We start from the raw sequence: 21,808 nt of genomic DNA on the forward strand, positions 1-21,808 counted from the left end.
TCCTCTGTTGTAGCTTCACCAGATTGACACCTCATTTTGAGGTATGCCTGGTGCTGCTCGTGACATGCCCTCCTGCACTCTTCATTGAACCAGGGTTGGTCTCCTGGCTTGATGGTAATGGTAGAGTGGGGACATGCCGAGCCATGAGGTCACAGATTGTGGTTGAGTACAATTCTGCTGCTGCTGATGGCCCACAGCGCCTCATGGATGCCCAGTTTTGCATTGCTAGATATGTTCAAAATCTATCCCATTTAGCACGGTGGTAATGCCACAGAACACAAAGGACGGTATCCTCAATGTGAAGGCGGGACTTCGTCTCCACAAGGACTGTGCGGTGGTCACTCCTACCAGTTCTGTCATGGACAGATGCATCTGCGGCAGGCAGATTGGTGAGGACGAGGTCAAGTATGTTCATATGACTACTCCAGTTCAGTTTCTGGTCAATGGTAGCCCCTAGGATGTTGATAGTGGGAGATTCAGCGATGGTAATACCATTGAATGACAAGAGTATGTTCATATGACTACTCCAGTTCAGTTTCTGGTCAATGGTAGCCCCTAGGATGTTGATAGTGGGGGATTCAGCGATGGTAATACCATTGAATGACAAGAGGAGATGGTTAGATTCTCTCTTGTTGGAGATGGTCATTTCCTGCCACTTGTGTGGCGCGAATGTTGCTTGCCACTTATCAGCCCAAGCCTGGATATTTTCCAGGTCTTGCTGCATTTCTACACTGACTGCTTTAGTGTCTGAAGGGTCGTGAATGGTGCTGAACACTGTGCAATCATCAGCGAACATTCCCACTTCTAACCTAATGATTGTAGGAAGGTCATTGATGAAACAGCTGAAGATGGTTGGGCCTAGGACACAATCCTGAGGAACTCCTGCAGTGATGTCTTGGAGCTCAGAAGATTGACCTCCAACAACCAAAACCATCTTCCTTTCTGCTGGGTATGACTCCAACCAGCAGAGAGTTTTCCCCCTGATTCCCATTGACTTCAGTTTTGCATGGGCTCCTTGATGGCATACTTGGTCAAATGCTGCCTTGATGTCAAAGGCAGTCACTCTCACCTCACCTCTCCTCTTGAGTTCAGCTCTTTTGTCCATGTTTGAACCAAGGTTGTAATGAGGTCAGGAGCTGAGTGGCCCTGGTGGAACCCAAAGTGAACATCACTGAGCAGGTTATTGCTAAACAAGTGCTGCTTGATGGCACTGTTGATGACACCTTCCATCACTCTACTGATGATTGAGAGTAGACTGATGGGGCGGTAATTGGGCGGGTTGGACTTGTCCTGCTTTTTGTGTACAGGACATACCTGGGCAATTTTCCACATTGCCGGGTAAATGCCAGTGTTGTAGCTGTACTGGAACAGCTTGGCTAGGGGCGCGCGGCAAGTTCTGGAGCACAGGTCTTCAGTACTATTGCTGGAATGTTGTCAGGGCCCATAGCCTTTGCAGTATCCAGTGCCTTCAGTCGTTTCTTGATATCACGCAGAGTGAATCGAATTGGTTGAAGTCTGGCATCTGCGTTGCTGGGGACTTCAGGAGGAGGCCGAGATGGATCATCCACTTGCCACTTCTGGCTGAAGATTGTTGCAAATGCTTCTGCCTTATCTTTCGCACTGATGTGCTGGGCTGTCCCATCATTGAGGATGGGGATATTTGTGGAGTCACCTCCTCCACTTAGTTGTTTTATTGTCCACCACCATTCATGGCTGGATGTGGCAGGATTTGAGCTTAGATCTGATCTGTTGGTTATGGGATCGCTTTGCTCTGTCTATCGCATGTTGCTTACGCAGTTTGGCACGCAAGTAGTCCTCTGTTGTAGCTTCACCAGATTGACACCTCATTTTGAGGTATGCCTGGTGCTGCTCGTGACATGCCCTCCTGCACTCTTCATTGAACCAGGGTTGGTCTCCTGGCTTGATGGTAATGGTAGAGTGGGGACATGCCGGGCCATGAGGTCACAGATTGTGGTTGAGTACAATTCTGCTGCTGCTGATGGCCCACAGCGCCTCATGGATGCCCAGTTTTGCATTGCTAGATATGTTCAAAATCTATCCCATTTAGCACGGTGGTAATGCCACAGAACACAAAGGACGGTATCCTCAATGTGAAGGCGGGACTTCGTCTCCACAAGGACTGTGCGGTGGTCACTCCTACCAGTTCTGTCATGGACAGATGCATCTGCGGCAGGCAGATTGGTGAGGACGAGGTCAAGTATGTTTTTCCCTCTTGTTGGTTCCTTCGCCACCTGCCGCAGACCCAGTCTAGCAGCTATGTCCTTTAGGACTCGGCCAGCTCAGTCAGTAGTGGTGCTACCGAGCCCCTCTTGGTGATGGACATTGAAGTTCCCTACACAGGGTACATGCTGTGCCCTTGCCACCCGCAGTGCTTCCTCCAAGATGTGTTCAACATGGAGGAGTACTGACTCATCAGCTGAGGGAGGGCGGTAGGTGGTAATCAGCAGGAGGTTTCCTTGACCATGTTGACCTGATGCCTAATCGGCCCCACTCCTCCTTTTACCATCCTTTTACTATTTATATGCCTGTCGAAAACTTTGGGATTTTCTTTAATGCTAGCTGCCAGTCTCTTTTCATGCTCTCTCCTTGCTTCTCATTTGCTTTTTCACTTCCCCTCTTGACCTTCTGTATTCAGCCTGGTTCTCAATATTTTCTACCTGGCATCTGTCATAAACACACTTTTTCTTCCTTAGAATAATCTCTACCTCTTTTGTCATCCAGGGAGCTCTGGATTTGTTTGCCCTTTTCCCCTTCAAGGGAACCTACCTTGACTGTCTGAACTATCTCTTTGAAGGTAGCCCATTGCTCATCTACCGGTTTTTCTGCCGGCTTTTGACTCCAATTTATTTGCCCCAGCTCCATTCTTAGCCCGTTGAAGTTGGCCTTCCCCCAGTTAATTATTCTTACCCTGGATTGCTCTTTGTCCTTCTCCATAGTCAGCCTAAACCTTATGAAACAATGATCACTATCCCCTAAATGCTCCGCTACTGATACTTGATCCACTTGGCCCACCTTATTCCCAAGAACCAGGTCTAGCAGTGCTTACTTTCTCATTGGACTAGCAACGTATGTTTGTAGAAAATTTTCCTGAACACACTCTAGGAACTCTTGCCCCTCACTGCCCTTTACACTACTATTTTCCCAGTCTATGTTTGGATAGTTAAAGTCCCCCATTATAACTACCCTATAATTTTTGCACCTCTCTGTAATTACCTTGCAAATTTGTTCCTGCACATTCTTCCCACTAGCTGGTGGCCTATCGACAACACCGAGCAATATAACCACACCTTTTTTGTTCCTAAGCTGTAGCCAAATTGATTCTGTCCTCGACACCTCTGGGACATCCTTTCTCTTGAGCACTACAATGCTGTCCTTAATCAATACTGCCACTCCTCTCACTCAGTGGAAGGATGCTTGCCTCTGAGTCGGAACACTGTGGGTCAAGACCTACTCCAGGCCCTTGAGTACAATCTAGACCAACACTCAGTGCAAAGTATTCCTGAATGGACAGAATTATTTTACATTTAAATTTATTGGCTTTAAAAAGATGATCATGCTTTATGTGGTGAGGTGCCAAGTGAAGGTTTGACGTTCTTCATTTGTGGGATTGCAAATGAGAGGCTGAATCTCAGGATTTTTCTCAAAAACCATTTGGCTAGCCAGGGTCACAGTGGTGGAAGGAAGGGAGGACATATATCTCAGGTGCTGTCGATATATAGCACAATTAAAAGAAGTTGAGAGGTTTTAACCTCATGAATGAAATTGGGAAAAAACATGTACAAATCATAGAGAAAAGCTTACAGGACAGTCCAAAGAGCGTTATGGCCATTGAATTACTCTTGAAGTCCAGTCGCTGTTGTTAAGTTGGCAAATGTAACAGCAAATGTGCACACAGAAAGGTCCTGTAAATAATGAGCTGTAACTTTCTTTTGCTAGCGTTGGTTGAGTGATAAATGTTCTTTTAATATTGTCATGGATCTTTTATGTCCACCTGAACAGCTAGACAGGGTTAACTGATACATCTGCAAGATGACATTTATAATGATGCAGCACTTCTAAGGTATTGCATTCAGTGTTGGTCTTGATTGTACTCGAGGCCTGAAGTAGGACATAAACCCACAATCTTCCGACTCAGAGGGGAGCATCCTGCCACTGAGCCAAATTGACAAGAAATCTTGAATATTCTCTTGCCTAGTTTGTGTACTGACGAATACATCAGGCATACTGCACACTGCACAGTCCTGCAACAGTGCAAAATGTTCATGATACTTGGGATCAAAGATTTGGCTTCAATACATGTCTCATCTCTAGCTTCACAACCATTGTTGATTTTTTTTAAATGCAACTGAGTCGCTTGCTAGGCTATTTCAGAGGGCAATTAGGAATCAACCACATTGCTATGGGTCTGGAGTCATATATAGGCCAGACCAGGTAAGCATACCAGGTTAATTTCCCTAAAGGACTATGGTAAACCAGTTAGGTTTTTACAATTTTAATTATAGATTTATTCATTAACTGAATTTAAATTGCCCCAGCTACCATGGTGGGATTTGAACTCGTGTCTCTAGATTAGTCCAGTAGCATAACCGCTGTGCTACCATACTTGCTGTTCATTTGTAATAAGGAAATTCTCTGGCATTCAAGCGCTTGAGTATGCATGTATTCTCCTCTTTCCTCTATCTGATGCAGAGAAGGCAACATGATTTGTGCAGCCTGTTCACAGAGCTCTCACTAGAGGTACCACTCAAACAATTCCTGCGGTGCAACTGCATCGTAACATACATTTTGAATGAAAGTGCACATTTGTGTTGGAGCAGTATTGCAAATATAGTGTATGTCTTTCAAAAGCATATGTAAAGTGCATTCTTGTTATTGTCAGCTTTTTCAAAATTAAAGCCATTGCTGATGTTGATTATCAAGATAAATAAACCACTGAATTGTTCCTGAATTGTATTTTTGGTGAATGAATTGATTATGAATTGCTATGAAAAATATTACGTACTTGTTACTGTACTTAAAACTGACCTGAATATATTGCTTTTGTATTAGCATGTTCTATGACTTAATATCAAAACAGTGGCCCAGATTTTCCTCTCACTGGAGAAGGAACCGCTTTTGCCATTCACCTCGCGTACAATTGCTTAAAGAATTTATGCAGGCTTGTCAGCTGAGATTTCTGTGAATCCGGCATCTGCATCAGTAGAGTGGCCCTGAAGGGGATCTTTGGCATCTAGAGGCAGGAAAAGTAATAGAGGCTTTTCAACCAATTGGATTGAAGAATCTTTGTGCCGCACAGAGTCTAAATTAGGAAGTGGAAAACAGGAAATATACATTACATTTAAATAATGCACAGGAAGCAAAAAAATGGGAAATACAGATAGGATTAAGAGATAAAGGAAAAACATTTAAAAATTTACTTTATTTTTTTTAAATCTTTAAAATTTTCTTCTGAGGTAATGAGACTCCACACTTGTAAAATTATTTTTTCAGGACCAGAGAGGTTGTTCAGCTGTTGGATTTCCTCATTTAACTGCGTCTTTGCGAATGCCAGAAGTTGCTGTCCAATGTACAGCGAGCTCGCCACTGGTATCAGACCCACCGGCCGTCCATGTCTCCGCTTTAAAGACATCTGCAAACGTGACATGAAGTCCTGTGACATTGATCACAAGTCGTGGGAGTCAGTTGCCAGTGTTCGCCAGAGCTGGCGGGCAGCCATAAAGGCGGGGCTAAAGTGTGGCGAGTCGAAGAGACTTAGCAGTTGGCAGGAAAAAAGACAAAAACGCAAGGGAAGAGCCAACTGTGTAACAGCCCCAACAAACAAATTTTTCTGCAGCACCTGTGGAAGAGCCTGTCACTCTAGAATCGGCCTTTATAGCCACTCCAGGCGCTGCTCCACACACCACTGACCACCTCCAGGCGCTTACCCATTGTCTCTCGAGATAAGGAGGCCAAAAGAAAAGAAGAAGAATGGCGAGGGCTGATAGCCTTGCCATTGTTATTTCAAAAATCCAGGCTAACTGTGTTAAAATGAAGTTATTGGTACTCAAGCCATTAATAAATTGTCTGATATTAACTGTTGGGTTCATTATAGTTTCCTGCATAAAAGTTCTCTTGTTTCAAATGAGTTCCACTACAGCCAGTAACATTGTGTAACTTTTGTTCTCTTCTAGGGATTCTTTATTACAGTGTCAACAGAATCCATTCTGAAAGTGGCAACTCATGTGTCTGAAAACAATAAGATCTTGGGTCTAAATCTATCGGCTCCATTCATCTCTCAGTTTTTTAAGGAGGACTTGATGAAAATTATCCCCTACGTTGATATCCTGTTTGGAAATGAGACGGTTTGTTTTTTTAAAACACATGTAATGGGAATTTTACATCAGAGTTAGTGCCGGTTAATTTGAAAGTCAGCGCACGTTACATTGACAAAAGACAGTCATGCTTTCTTTGCCAACTTCATACTGAGTAGAGCTGTTATGTGGTTACAACAGTCACAACTTGCATTTATAAAATGCCTTTAATGTAGTAAAATGTTCCAAGACATTTCACTGGAACATCAAACAAAATTTGACACTAAGACACATAAGATATTAGGGTAGATAATCAAAGCTCGGTCAAAGAGTAAGGTTTTAAGGAGCATCTTGAAGAAGGAAAGCGAGGTAGAGAGGCTTAGGGAGAGAATTCCAGAGCTTAGAGCCTTGGAAACTGAAGGCTCAGCTGCGAGTGATGGAGTGAGTAAAATCGGAGGTGCACAAGAGGCAAGAATTGAAGCAGTGCAGATCCATCAGAGGGTTGTAGGCCTGGAGGAGGCTACAGACATATAAAGGGGCATGGCCGTGGAAAGATTTGAAAACAAGATTTTCCTTTAATGTTTCATGTTTAAACTCTTAATTCTGGGAGTTATTTTATTCTTTCGGAGTACAATATCAGACTGCCTAAGTCATAGAACTATACAGGTTTACAGCACAGAAGAAGGATGTCCAGTATACGGTGACCTAGCCAGTTCTTTGCGAGAGCAATTCAAAACCAATCCCACAGGCGCACTTTTTCTCCATAACACCTGATCTTTCCATGCTTCAAATATTTATTACATTTTTATTTAAAAGTTGCAGTGGTCTCCACCTTCACCAAAGTGTTCCATGTTCCCAACAATGCACATTTAAACAAGTTTAACCACTCACTTTATGACTATATTAAATGGATGACTCCTTGTCACTGTCACCTCAATTAGAGGAAATAGCCTTACCCTATTCCTTCCTGCTCCAGTTGAAATAGTCCCAGCACCTCAAGTCTTTGCTCATAACTATAGTTTCCCAACCTGGCATCATGCTTATCAACCAATGGTTTTGAAGCCTTTTCAATAATGGGGGATCAGAATGCAAACAATATTCTAACAGGCCTAGCCAGTGTTTTGTGCACATTTATCGTTATTTATTTTCTCTTATACTCTGTCCTTGTTTTTAAAACCCAAGCTAGTGTTAGTCTTTTGTATGGTATTATCTACCTGCACTTTGTGTATTATGTATTTGAATCCTATGTTTTTTTCATCCATACCCTTCAGTATCTTTCCACTGAGTGTGTGCTCCAATTCCTAGTTTTTCCTCCCAAAACATACTGCCTCAAATATATCCACACTAATTTGTATTTGCCTTTTCCAATAATGTATATTTTCCTAAAGTCTTTTACAGTACTTTTTTGCTGTTTGTCAAAATTTCCTGTCAATCACTAAATTTAGTTAATTCAGTTCACTTGGTATATATAACATGCTGAAGTTATTAAATAGTCCAATAATATCCATTAGCAGAATGGCAACATTACACCGTTTTATTTTCATTTTGTATTAACAATTTTTCTAGATGGCTATCATGTAGTATTAACATAATCACAAACATTTCAAATATGCAAAACAATACTATTTTATGAAGTATTGGTGCCTCAGACATTGGCACATTTCCTGGGCTATTGGACGATTGACAGGAAATTAAAATAAATTCTTTATTGATCGTTTAGATCTTAGTACACCAATATGATTGTCACTTTCATTTCGATGACCATAAATGTGGTGATAAGCATACGATGGTAGTAACAGGATCTGAATTCAGTTTAAAGCAGTGTTGAGAAATATTAAAGCTGAATGCTTTAGTGATGAGATTGCTGTGAAATTATAAAGTGTCACTGTTAACATTAGCTGCTGCTTCAGTTTTATGGGGACTTTGATTTCACTGACAATTAGACGGTGATGCATACATTTGCTATCTTACTTATGTGACAAGAAAATGATGTACATATCTATGCACGCCTTTTGCAAGATGTGGCAATGACAATTAATAACGTTTTCAGGCATTTAAAAACACTTGGAATAAAATAACAATGCAAGAGATTGGCAGTATATAGGAATTACTTTGTTGGTAAGATTAGCCACAATGTTAAAGGCAGAATGTTTTCAGCAAACTGCTCATGATATGTTCATAACGTTATTTCCCATTTTTTATAGGAAAATTGCAGGAACACTTATCACATCAGTTCTTTGTAGTTTTAATTCAGTTGTCATTTCCCCAGCTGCAACTTTTGCAACAATCTCAACTTCAGTTAGTTACCCCGAGAATTTGTTTTGTTAAATAAGTACGTTGAGCTTACAACTGTTGCTCTGACATGTCGTCCTAACATGTTGAGATGACCAAATTTGAAATTCCTTTTGCTCACCAAATCACGTTAGTAGGCTGATTAGAATGAGAAAACAAATTTAGGTGAGCGACGTTTTTTCCACAAAACTGAATTTCTCATTGAAGGAGATTGCAGATGTTCTATTACTGAAAAATCTTGTTGGGCAATTGTCCTCAAAGAACAAAATCCTGTCATTCAGTCTTCTGCATTGTGTCCTGTTTTGGGGCACTACAAATTAGGATTAGAATACTTTAGCTCTACTGTTGACCTGTGTGCTCTTTGAGCAGAACTTCCCTGCTAAAATTGTAGAATTAACCCTCTAATATATTGCAGATACTTTTTATGCTTTTCAAGTTATTCTTAACTGAAATTCAAACACTAGTTTTTTTGCTTTCTGTGTCTGGATGCATTCGAACTGTTTCACAGTTGCCAACAATTTATTCCATTATTACTTAAATATCCCTTAGGTCAGTGAACCCCAAAACCATCCCATAGCCAAGAGACCAGACAGGTGCTGTTTCCCAGACTCTGTCAATTGGTACTCTTGAGCAGTCTATTGGGAGGTACATGATAGTGTAATTTTATTTTACTTTTAATTGATCGTCCCCATTAGCTTTTTCAAAATGTCTCCTCTTGAAACCCCAGCTAAGCTCAAGAAGTTGCAGTATGGAATCATATATTCCTTCCTTCAATCATAAGGTCAGAAGTGGGGATGTTCGCTGATGATTGCACAATGTTCAGCACCATTCGCAACTCCTCAGATACTGAAGCAGTCTGTGTAGAAATGCAGCAAGACCTGGACAATATCCAGGCTTGGGCTGATAAGTGGCAAGTAACATTCGAGCCACACAAGTGCCATGCAATGACCATCTCCAACAAGAGAGAATCTAACCATCTCCCCTTGATGTTCAATGGCATTACCATCGCTGAATCCCTCACTATCAACATCCTAGGGCTACCATTGACCGAAAACTGAACTGGAGTAGCCATATAAATACCATGGCTACAAGAGCAGGTCAGAGGCTAGGAATCCTGAGGCGAGTAACTCACCTCCTATCTCCCCAAAGCCTATCCACCATCTACAGGGCACAAGTCAGGAGTGTGATGGAATACTCTCCACTTGCCTGGATGGGTGCAGCTCCAACAACACTCAAGAAGCTCGACACCATCCAGGACAAAGTGGCCTGCTTGATTGGCACCCCATCTACAAACATTCCCTCCCTCCACCACCGACGCACAGTGGCAGCAGTGTGTACCATCTACAAGATGCACTCCAGCAATGCACCAAGGCTCCTTCGACAGCACCTTCCAAACCCGCGACCTCTACCAACTAGAAGGACAAGGGCAGCAAATACATGGGAACACCACCACCTGCAAGTTCCCCTCCAAGTCACACACCACCCTGACTTGGAACTATATCGCCGTTCCTTCACTGTCGCTGGGTCAAAATCCTGGAACTCCCTTCCTAACAGCACTGTGGGTATACCTACCCCACATGGACTGCAGCGGTTCAAGAAGGCAGCTCACCACCACCTTCTCAAGGGCAATTAGGGATGGGCAATAAATGCTGGCCTGGCCAGCGACGCCCACATCCCGTGAATGAATAAAAAAAAATATATATATATATCAACCTACCATTCTATGGCCTAGTATGCTGGTTCACCAATGCAGTGTATCACTAGGCCATTATTAAAGGTTCACTGTGTTTTAAAATAGTTTAGTGTCAAAGTTCAAAGGAGCTAGATCAAAATAGTTAGCATTTGTGAAACTTGATGTGGTGAATAATGACTGGACTACATGCAAAGAATAACAAACCTGTATGCTGTTTATTTAGTTACTCGTGATCCAAATCATAAATCTGTTATTCGCAAAAGGGTTTTCTTGACATGGCTTGATATTGTACAAGGGTTCCTGCAGGGATTAATAATCTGCAATGTGAGTCATCATTTGATTCAACAATGTACTTAATAAGAGATTCATCAGGAAAGAAAATCGATTGTTGCAAGCAGGGAGTTTTAAGGTTAGGTTCATCCAGAGTATCAAATTTAAGATGTCTGGCGAGAGATATGTTGGTTAGCAATATGATCTGCAAAATTGTTCATTTGAGACAGTACTGTGATAAAATTACTACTTGTTTTGAATTCCATTCACTGCCAACTGAATACCAATTCATTTTTAATGTTGAGCGAGCCAGCTGTCCCATTCCCTTTGTTAATATTGATAAATAAAATTCCAAAGTCCAACTAACCGCATCAGATCTGTAGTTCTACGGTAGCGGGGCAGGAAGTCAAAGCAAAATTAGATTAGAGGTGATCCTGCTGAAGTGCACTTTGGATGATTTTGCACTCAAATTACATTGTAGAATTTGTGTTGTTGCAAATTTGACTCCATTCACCACGATGCTGGCTATATAGTATACTGGCCTATTCACTGCAATGAATATATGTGCAATGCAGGATAATAGATATACAAGTAAATCACTAGTTTAATACAAGTAAATCACTAGTTTAACTGAAAAAAATAGAATTGCTCATAGTACCGTTGAGAGAATGATAGTCAGCAGTGACTTATTTAATAGCTAGTTTTTGCCCAGGACAGTCACAGATTGCTAAAATAAATTGAAGCGTATTCATCAAATAGGCACCACTGTGATTCATTGTAATAATATACAGCAAATAATGCTTGGAATTGCCTTCACATGCACTTCCATGCACTTCACATCTTTACAAGACATCAATGACATCATTGTTAGTCTTCATTACGCAACACTGCACTTTATTTTTCTGTGCAGTAGAATTGAATAACCTGACATTGAAGAAGGAATGTATTTAAGTGTATTTCTTAGGATATTATAATGGTCACTTGAAATTATTTAAAATTCTAGAATTGCCATGGAAAATATTCTTCTGCTTAAATAATTCATTTCTCCAATGTGGAGTAACAGAACATGGAAAAAGACATATAAAACATTAACAAACTTCAAACAAGATTTGGGATGGGAGAGATTTGGTTACCAACTTGGTAGTGGATATGTAAAATAGATTCTAATATCATTCAGATTCATTAAAGTTTAAAGGTGAATATGTTAAATTCTATACTGTACCCACTTAAACTGCGAATCACATTTACTTGACATAAATGACAATTTTAGATTCTGTTTTGAAACTTGAGATCTATATGGAAAAAGCAAATCCACCTTTTTAACACTTAGTGAGAAGAATTTCAGATGATGAATTACGATCATTGCATAATAGTGTATTGGCTTAAATATGATTTTTCTTGCATAGAATATAAAATAAGCCTCATGCCAAATTGGACTTCTAGCTAAAGCAGTTAATGATGTGTTGAAAATGCTTTTAGCAAAAACAAATCAAAGTTTATTTTGTAAGGTATTGGATTGAATGTTGAAAGAAAAAATATATGTGGTACAATGTAAAACTTTGTTTCTCCCATTCTGCTGTGGCACAAGGAAGGTGATTGGTCTACGAGGTGTAATGTACAATTCAGTTTTGGGGAAGGAGGAAGATGTGTTGTCGAATCTTTCTTCAGGAAATTAAATTAGGTTCATGATGAGACAGGTTGTGCAGTCAATGGAAGGAAGTCTTGATGGCTGAAAACTTGTTTCTAATTCCATATTTCCTTGTGGGCTCATTTCCATCAGTCCGAGTTCATTGTTACCAATTAAATGACCACCCAATGAAGTCACGTGCAAGATAGTGGTACGTGAGGAAACAGTTTTTTTTAAATTAAACATCACAGGTGTGTTAAAAAGTATGTATAACCGAGCCCTGATTATCGGTCGCATTTGTGACTGTTCAAAACTGGTTGTAGAGGAACTGAGGGCTGCAGTTTGGGTTCTGTTGTACAATTTCTGGATTGCAACTTCAAGTGAAATCTTAAGTGCACATTAAAGATCGTCTGTGCATAATGAATAAGTGATGGAGATTCCTTGAACCTCACTGACCAAGATTAAGAGGGACTAATTGACACCAATTAACTTCGAGCATATTTTTGATGAAGACTCTCAGACTTAGCAAGCTTGAATGTACAGTGTTCAGCTAGTAGTTCAGCCAAACACTGTTATTAAATATAGAACAGTGGGTGTTGATAGATGCATCATGTATGTAATTGAATATCATATAGCTTTGAATAAAGTATGTTTTAAGGATAAGGTCTTTTTGTTCCAAATTTCTCCTTTCCTGTGCCAAACACTTTCCCTGGTTGAGATAGCGGCAGGCAATTTTGCTCTCAGGTTTATAGGAGCATTGGGAATAAAAGCAGGCCTTTCAACCATCCGACCTCACTTTTTAGAAAGCAAGACTTAATTTCAGATTTTTATTTTTCACTCAATATTTGTACTGCAACTCCATAAACACAATTCAGTAATGTTATACGTATTTTCTACTCAATCCTTGTACTGCAACTCCATACGCTTAATGTAACTGAATTGTGTTTATGGAGTTGCAGTACAAGGATTGAGTAGAAAATAAATATTGATTCCGTAAGAGACAAGCATATGCCATCATGTGTTTATCAACATCGTGATGTGGCAAGAGTATTCTGTCCAGTAAGCAAGATATTTCTCTACCTCTCCGTTCGGACTTTAGCCCTGAACTATACTGCTGTCACTCATATTGCAAATTTAGAGCTGTTTCCTTGGGTGTATAGGTTTTAAACCACATAAATGTTCAAGTAGTTCAGGAATTAAAGAAATATGGTTGCATTTAGTTTTCTTGAATTCTAATAGTTTTTCTATTGGTGACCTTTGGCACATAGGAACAGGAGTAGGCTATTCAGCTGCTTGACCTTGTTCTGTCTTACAGTGAGATCGTGGTTGATCTGTATCCTAACTCCATTTACCCGCCTTAACTCCATACCTCTTAATACCCTTGTCCAGCAAAAGTGTATCAATCTCTAATTTAAAATTATTAATTGAGCTAGCATCTACTGTGTTTTGTGGAAGAGAGTTCCACACTTCTGCCACCCTTTGTGGAAAGAAGTGTTTCCTAATTTCTCTCCTGAATGGCCTGGCTTGATTTTAAGGTTATGTCCTCTTGTCCCAGACCATCCACCAACAGAAATTCTTTCTCTCTATGCTATAATTACCTTTCAAAATCCAAAAAACTCCATCTTATCACCCTTAACCATCATAATTCCCAGGAATACAAGCCTAGTTTATGTAGATCTCATAATTTAACACTTGGTGCCTTAGTAACATACTGGTGAATAGGCACTGCAATCCTTCCAAGGCCAGTATATCATTTCCAAGGTACAGTGCCCAGAATTGTGCACAGTACTCCATATGTAGTCTAACCAGGGCTTTGTATAGCTGTAGCAAAACTTCCTGTCTCTCGTATTCGAGTCCTCTAGACATAAAGTCAAACATTCCATTATTATTTTTGGTACCTGACCACTACATTTTAGTGATTATGTACACAGACACTTAAAGCTGTTTGGACCTTCAGTGTTCCTAGATGTTCACCATTTAAATAATACTTGGATCTACACTTTTTCTGTCCAAAATGACGGCCTGACACTTAACCTGCATTGAAATCCTTCTGCCACAGTTTTCCCCACTCACTTAACCTACCAATGTCTCTTTGTAGTTTTATGTTTCTGTCTACGCTACTTACTATGCCACCAATCTTTGTGTCATTGGCAAACTTGGATATATGGCTCTCTATTATGTTATTTGTGCCTTTAATAAATATAGTGAACAGTTGAGGCCGCAGCACAGATCCTTGTGGGATACCGCTTCCAATTCGAGAACACACCTGTTATGCTTATTTTCTGTGTTCTACCACCTAATCAATCTCCTAACCAGGCCCATAATTTGCCTTTAATTCTATGAGCTTTAATTTTGGCTAACTGTTTCTTACGTGGAATCATATCAAATACCTTCTGGAACTCCATGTAGACTACATACACCACCTCCAAGTTCCCTTTCAAGTCACACATCATCTTGACTTGGAAATATATCACCATTCCTTCATCGTCACTGACTCAAAATTCTGGAACTCCCTATCTAATACAGTACCTTCTCCACACCAACTGCAGCAGTTCAAGAAGGTGGCCTGCCACCACTTTCTGGAGGGCATTTCGGAATGGGCGTTAAGTACTGGTTTTGCCGATAATCCTCAAATCCCAAGAATAACTAAATAAAAGCATCCATAGACAATCCTCTGTCTACTACTTTGGTCACTTCCTCAAAAAATCTAATTAGGTTCATTAGACATGACCTACTCTTTACAAATCCACATTCGTTCTCTAATCAGCTCAAATTTTTCGAAGTGCTCAATCATTCTGTCCTTAATTTTAGATTCCAATGACTTCCCCACAACAGATGTTAGACGAACGTGTCTACAATTTCCTGGTTTCTCTCTCTCAGCTTTCTTTAATAATGAAGTTGCATTTGCAATTTTCCAAACTAAAGGGACAATTCCTGAATTGAGAAAATTTTGAAAGATTATGACTAAAGCATCTGCAATATCCTCAACTACTTCCTTTAAAACCCTAGGATTTATCAATCTTTACTGCCATTAGTTTTTTTAATACTGTTTTCTTACTTGCCTTAAGTAAGTTCCATTCCTTGATTCATTATTAGTTTCCCTAGAACGTCAGGTATATTATTATATTCCTTTACTGTGGAGACTGGAATAAAGTATTTATTCAACAACTCTTCCATTTCCTTATTTTCATTTGCAATATTACCCACATATGTTTTTAAGGAACCCTTGACTACTTTTTTTTTCTAATATCATAAAAGCTTTTTCTGTTAATCTTGATATCCCTTGCAAGTTTCTTAAGTAGGATCCTTGGCTAAAATAATGCTAAATATAGCTTTCAGGTCTGGCAGTGATAGAATAAAGATTGTTGCCTTTAACAACAGTAAATACCTTTATTAAATGAGCAATTGCTTTTCCATGATACAGTACGTTCTGGATCGATTAGGCCACTCATTGGGTTTATAAGATGCACAGTAAACTTTCCAAAGAAATGTGGCTTCAATTTTCATATACTGTAAATTAAGCTTTTTATAAGCCAGAAATCGCAGGAAAATTTTTTAACTACCAGTGTTGCCAGCTATCGCAATTTATGATGCATGTGACTGTTTAGTCTACTTGTAATCTCAGTCCTTAACCTTTTGGTCTACATATTTTTTGAATTTTTTTTTTAAGTTGGCACAAAAATTCATCTGAGCAAGGAAAGCCAATGCTCCGAAGTGGAACAATCTTTTCCTGCTTTCATTGCCTAATGTTGACATCATTGTTCTATTGCCAGTTGCAAACCAAATTTCCCTGTAACCTGCTCCAAAAGTGTGTTTTAACCCGAGTCTAAGAGCAGCCCCTGTGATACCAGTGTGACATATTTTCATTGCTCATCTGTTGCTGTCATCTCTGAGGTTGCCAATGTGTGAGACTCGCCACCCTACAGCCAATGTTTTGCCAGCTCCATGTGTGCTCAAACCTATTTAGGACATTTAACTGCCAGCAAAGGCTTTCATCTTATTGGCCTGGGTGGATTCAAATCCACATTCAAGCAGTGATCAGAACTATTTTCTAATGTGTTCTACCATCAAATCAGTGTTGAATTGTTTTATATGTAATTGCATAAAAAAATAATACTGTTTAATTGGTAAAAATTAGATAAGTAATAAATATTCATTACTAATTTGGAGAATAAAGGGCATGTGCTTTAAAAACAATTATATTAAATCTATATAGTTGAAAACTTTACATCTGGCACAAGGAAAAATGCCTGATGTGTTCATGTTAATTGGCTTTTTCATTTGGGCTCTTGTTGAGACCACACAGACCATTTTGTCCTCTTCCAACCTTAGGACAACATCCACACTTTCTACTTCCTAATGTGTGGTAACATTTTTTAAATCTTCTAAATATTTCAGAGATTTTTTGTTTAAGTTTAGATTTTGTAGTGATATTTCACAGCAGTATTTTTCACTTATTTCAAGAGCAAAAGCCTTGATCCTTATCTCTCAGTATTCCATAGGCACCAAAACACAGGAATTACAAAAAGAGAATGTGTTGGGAATTAGTTGTCAGAACAGCGAACCTCAATCATGGCTTCAACATTATACCCAGTTGAGTCTTTGTGTAAACATTGACATATGCCAACCTGGTCAAGCTTATATACGAGTCAGTGTGGCCTGAGGGAACTATATTTGTTGCAAAAAAAAATTCATGTTCTGGTTTCATGATGTAATCCAGTATTTTGCTACTTTTTAAACAGTTTTTTGTAAAGAAATTGAATATTTAAAGCAGGAGGAACAAACCTTTACTGTATCTGAGCAGTGGAGCACTTGTTAAGTTAATTGGCTTCAATAAACAGTGCCTCAGTATACCTAGATTGTAGTGTTATTTTCACCAGTCTTGACAGCACTTTATAATTAACTGCTCATTTCTTTTGCAGGAGGCTGCCACTTTTGCTAGAGAGCAAGGCTTTGAGGTGAGTTGACCCTCAATTGCACACTAAACAGATCCTAAAGGATTTTGCTGATAATGAAGTTCTTTAGACAGTGATTGATGTGCTATTATACTCTCCAGTCCTTGCAGTTGTTACTATGGTTACCTGGCAGTCATCCTGGTTTCTTTGTTCTGCCAGCATGATGTATGACGCACTATGCGAGGCCTGCACCCAACATCTCTTACAGATGTTATACATTGAATTTTGAAAAGGCTCATGGGAAGTTGAGGTTGGGCAGCGGCTAAGGCTTCTTTTGCAGATAAGGTGTCTGTCATTTCAACTATTAAATAGCAACATCTTGCAGTTAATTTTATTGTGTGAAGGTTCTTTTGCAGGCAGAGCAATTTGCAGACTACAGTGGAAGAAATTTGATACTAATGACTCACTTGCTACATGAAAGAAGCCTGAAAGGCTGAGAGTGGTTCTCTTAATGCACGAAAGAATTTTCAAGGCATAATGTTGTAAAGTGAGACCGATGCCTTTTTGATTTTATTTAGGGTGTAATTATTCACTAGTGTGAATTATAGTTGACGCTTATTTTGGGCATTAGTCTGCATAAAGTCCTGATCATTGGTACATTCAACCACAGGTAACAAAACATATGCAGCAATGAATTTGGTTAGCTTGGGGCTGAATGTAAGATGAGCAATAAAATGATCAGTGGCCCTGTGATAAATTACTATTGCTCATGATTGAGAAAAGGACTGGAAATAATTTAACAGTGTACCATAACTGCAGATATATTCCGTTAACAGAACTGGATCACGGATGAACACTGATTTTAAGTTGATAAACTACTGTTCTGAAAATATCATGTCTGAAATGTATTCAACTATCATATTTTATCTTTTTAAAAACTGAAGCCACATTGTTTATGCACTAGCTGCCACTTTAAATAAAATGCCACTTACAATCACGTTCCTGATATACGTTGCCCTAATTATAAACATGTGTGTCTGGGAAATATTTTATAACTTTAATATACAATGGTTCCTCTCTTTAAGTCTGCCTTTTGGAATCTCACACAAAGAAAAGTGTGTTTATGTGGCTTCTCTGTCTAGTGTACGTTGCATTACTGAATATTACAGTGAAAGAGTAGTGTGTTTACCACATTATTACTATTGCCATATGTACACGGGTTGAAACATTTGGGGTTATGCATGAGAGCATGACACCTAAAATGTCAACTCTTCCTTGCTCCATGATGTGTATTTAAATCCACAGCCTTTCAACAAAATAAAATTCCACGCAAAAGTACAAGTTTTGCTATTATTATAGTGTCAAACACTAGTTGGCTGGAGTGATCAACTTCAGGGGGGTAAAAGACTAGGGGATAAAAGACTAGGGGACAGTTCTCTTGTAATGTTATTTATTTATTTTATTTAGAGATACAGCACTGAAACAGGCCCTTCAGCCCACCGAGTCTGTGCCGACCAAGAACCACCCATTTATACTAACCCTACAGGAATCCCATATTCCCTACCACCTACCTACACTAGGGGCAATTTACAACGGCCAATTTACCTATCACCTGCAAGTCTTTGGAGGTGGGAGGAAACCGGAGCACCCGGCGAAAACCCACGCGGTCACAGGGAGTACTTGCAAACTCCACACAGGCAGTACCCAGATAACTATGATGCTTGTCTGCTGAAAATTAGCTCATAAAATTATATATAAGCACATAACTCTAATTCAAGGTCACAGTCAAGGAAATTATTGTTTGGTAGTGTTATTGATTCATGCATCACATTTATTACTGCTGGAGTGATTATGGTGATGTAAAAGTGCAGATATTTTTAACAAGTTGCATTCCTCAATAGCAAATCTTTGCAACTTCAGTTTTAACAATTTCAACAACAGTAAATATTTAGAATTCTCCCTGTGTATCAGTCATTAGGGCCAAAGTTTGAATCTTCCTTCAATTACTATTTGAATTTGACATTCACATTGAGGAGACTTTGTGAAATGAGAGCACTTCCTTCTGGTAGGAGAAAAAAAGTCGGAGTGAATGATCCTGCCCTAAAAAGCATGTCTGCTAGTTTGTTTGACACAGGATATGGGCTGCAGCCAACAAGATTTTGGTGCTTTAGGGCCAGTGGTTCTCATTTTAGACATATCTTCTGGAAAAGGATGCTTTAACATGGAAGAGGAGAGCAGAGAAATATTTTAAATATATAACAAATGATTCATGGTTGGTGGTTAATTGGGCAACCTGTCACTTGGCGATAAAATAGTATTCACTAAATTCTCCAAGCAAGACAATTGACTTTTTTAAAAAAGCTAGTGAATTGTGAGTTATTAATTCATGTAATCTTGTATTGTATGCAAACAGTATGTATTCTTAGTCTATTAGATACCACAATAATGTACACCATCAATATGACCCATACTTACAGTATTTATACTAGCCATTATAATGTACAGTGACTGGATTAAGTTCCTAAATTAGTCTAAATGTGCTTAAATAAAATGACTACATGACTCTATTTGCTTTGTTGCCATCAGACAGAAGATATTAAAGAAATTGCCAAGAAAGTTCAGGGTTTGCCAAAAGTGAATGAAAAGCGACAACGTATTGTAGTTTTTACGCAAGGCAAAGAGGACACCATTGTGGCCACAGGTAAGCTTGATGGTGGTAAATAGTAATTCTTCTTCTACTTTCATTTGTTCCTGAGCAAGAAGTTTTACTTTTGGGTTAACCTCCTGTTACAAGAATATTAAATGTGAAGTGGAGAGAAGCAGGAACATGGCAGTATCAAACACAAAGTAACAAAAACAGAAATGATTAATGTTTAAAGAATTGCAGTGCCTCAGGAGAAGCTTTGTTTTTGAATAGAACTGGAATTCTATTGCTTCAATCTTTTTTTAATTCACAACAGCAAAATGGATGTCAATAATAAAATGGAATTAGAGATTTTCTTTTCCCAAAGGCACCTTTCTAATACTGCGTGATCCTTCATTTTGTCTGTAATTCATACATGCATAGGGGTGCAATCATTCTCTTGGCTCGAAGTGTCATGTTGAGTCATTTAATAATGATTAAGGACATAAAAATGTTTGGCCCATAGGGCAAATCTCAAAAGAGATGCCAATTTATTAGTTTTTTTTTTACATTTTAGTTCAGACTTCCTTGCCTGCTGGCTTTAAACCGTTTAATGAACACAAGAAGAAGAGAGTTGTCTTTAATTTAGAATCCAGTGACACCACAGAACCACACTAACACACTTATTAAACCACTAATTAGGCTCATTGTGCTCTGAACCTTACATTGTGGATGGCTAATAAATGATCACTGGTTACGTTGCAGGATTTATACAGCCATGTGTATGAAGCTATAGATCTCTTTTTTTTTGTTTAACAACCCCAAGCAATTAAATCTCAATAATATGCTATTTGTGCCTTATTGTTGAAGTACATGAACATAATTTTGAAATGGTGGTTGTGTGATATGTTAGGGTAATAAAGATTCATCCAAATAGAGCACAAGTGTTGGATATTTGGTGGAAGTCAAGACACCAAATGTTTTTTCCAGCATCGTAGTGTTTTTGGTCTATTTGACAGTCACAAATGTACATATGATTGTTATTTTTTTCCCTTCTACATTGAAATAGGTTTCCTGATTAACCACATTTTGTACTAGTAACTAACAGTAATTGATAGTAAAATATATTCAATTATCAGTATTTTTCACTGTGATGACAAAGGTAAATATACTGTCCCTGAGCCAGACAAACCAGGATGGTCGAACTTCAATCTTAGGCTGTTTTGAATTAACTCTTAGGTAGGATAAATAGCACAGCTAGCCTCACCCAACTCTGTCAGCATATCCCTCTATTCAGGTCTCCCTTGTATGTTTCTCTTAAATGCAACTACATGATCTGTCTCAACCACTCCCTGTGGTAGCGAGTTCCACGTTCTTACTACTCTCTGGGTAAAGAAGTTTCTTTTGAATTCCCTGTTTGATTTCTCGTTTGCTATCTTGTATTGGCCTCTAGTTTTTCTTTTCCCCACAATTGGAAACACTCACTCAGTTCTATTCTGTGCTGGAGAAATAGTGAGGGCATTAAAATTTGCACAGTACTGCTGAAGTAAGAAAGGGAAGTGTGTCCATTATTACCATCCAGTGGTATTTGAAGTGTGTGTGTTTAGACTTTGGATGAGAACATAGAGGGTACAGTGTTGTGTCTTCCATGGTTAACATGACCTGACGGCACTCGCTGTCAGGCTCACATATGAATAGTCACTACTTGAGCAAACCTTGAGGGCAACTGTTGCCTGTATGACCATACCTACATACCATTAAAGGGAGTCAATGTTTTCAGGTTTGGAAAGGTAAAATTGTAGGAGAAAAAGTGTACAGGAGTTTAGGGAACATTGAAAATTATTTTTTTTCTGCCTGTTATTTTAATAAAACCAATAGTGCTTAGGGGATTGACTTTCACCTTCCCCTTTTACAGAAAATGCATAATAATGATGTATAAATGTGGACATTTAGAGAAAGGAGAGTGTACAGGATTTTAATATTTTAATGTTAACATTTAAATTGAAATGTAGGTGGCAAATAGTTACTGCATTAAATTGCATTAAATGTCACTGGATCCAAGATCCCATTTGCCAGATATTATAATAATTCTCCTGA

The 21,808-nt window shown here is 39.1% G+C and overlaps 1 protein-coding gene across 3 annotated transcripts in view; it reads left to right on the forward strand.

The window, feature by feature from the left end:
- The window catches only part of LOC137355466 (adenosine kinase-like), a 240,118-nt gene that overhangs the window by 190,202 nt on the left and 28,108 nt on the right, over positions 1-21,808 (forward strand). For all 3 annotated transcript variants that reach the window (XM_068020615.1, XM_068020616.1, XM_068020617.1), the window contains exons 7-9: positions 6,192-6,362; positions 17,116-17,151; positions 19,675-19,789. In XM_068020615.1, coding sequence (XP_067876716.1) covers positions 6,192-6,362; positions 17,116-17,151; positions 19,675-19,789 — 322 coding nt within the window. The remainder of the gene's footprint in view (positions 1-6,191; positions 6,363-17,115; positions 17,152-19,674; positions 19,790-21,808) is intronic.

Source organism: Heterodontus francisci, chromosome 42 (assembly GCF_036365525.1).
Source record: "Heterodontus francisci isolate sHetFra1 chromosome 42, sHetFra1.hap1, whole genome shotgun sequence".
NCBI classification, from domain to species: Eukaryota; Metazoa; Chordata; class Chondrichthyes; order Heterodontiformes; family Heterodontidae; genus Heterodontus; species Heterodontus francisci.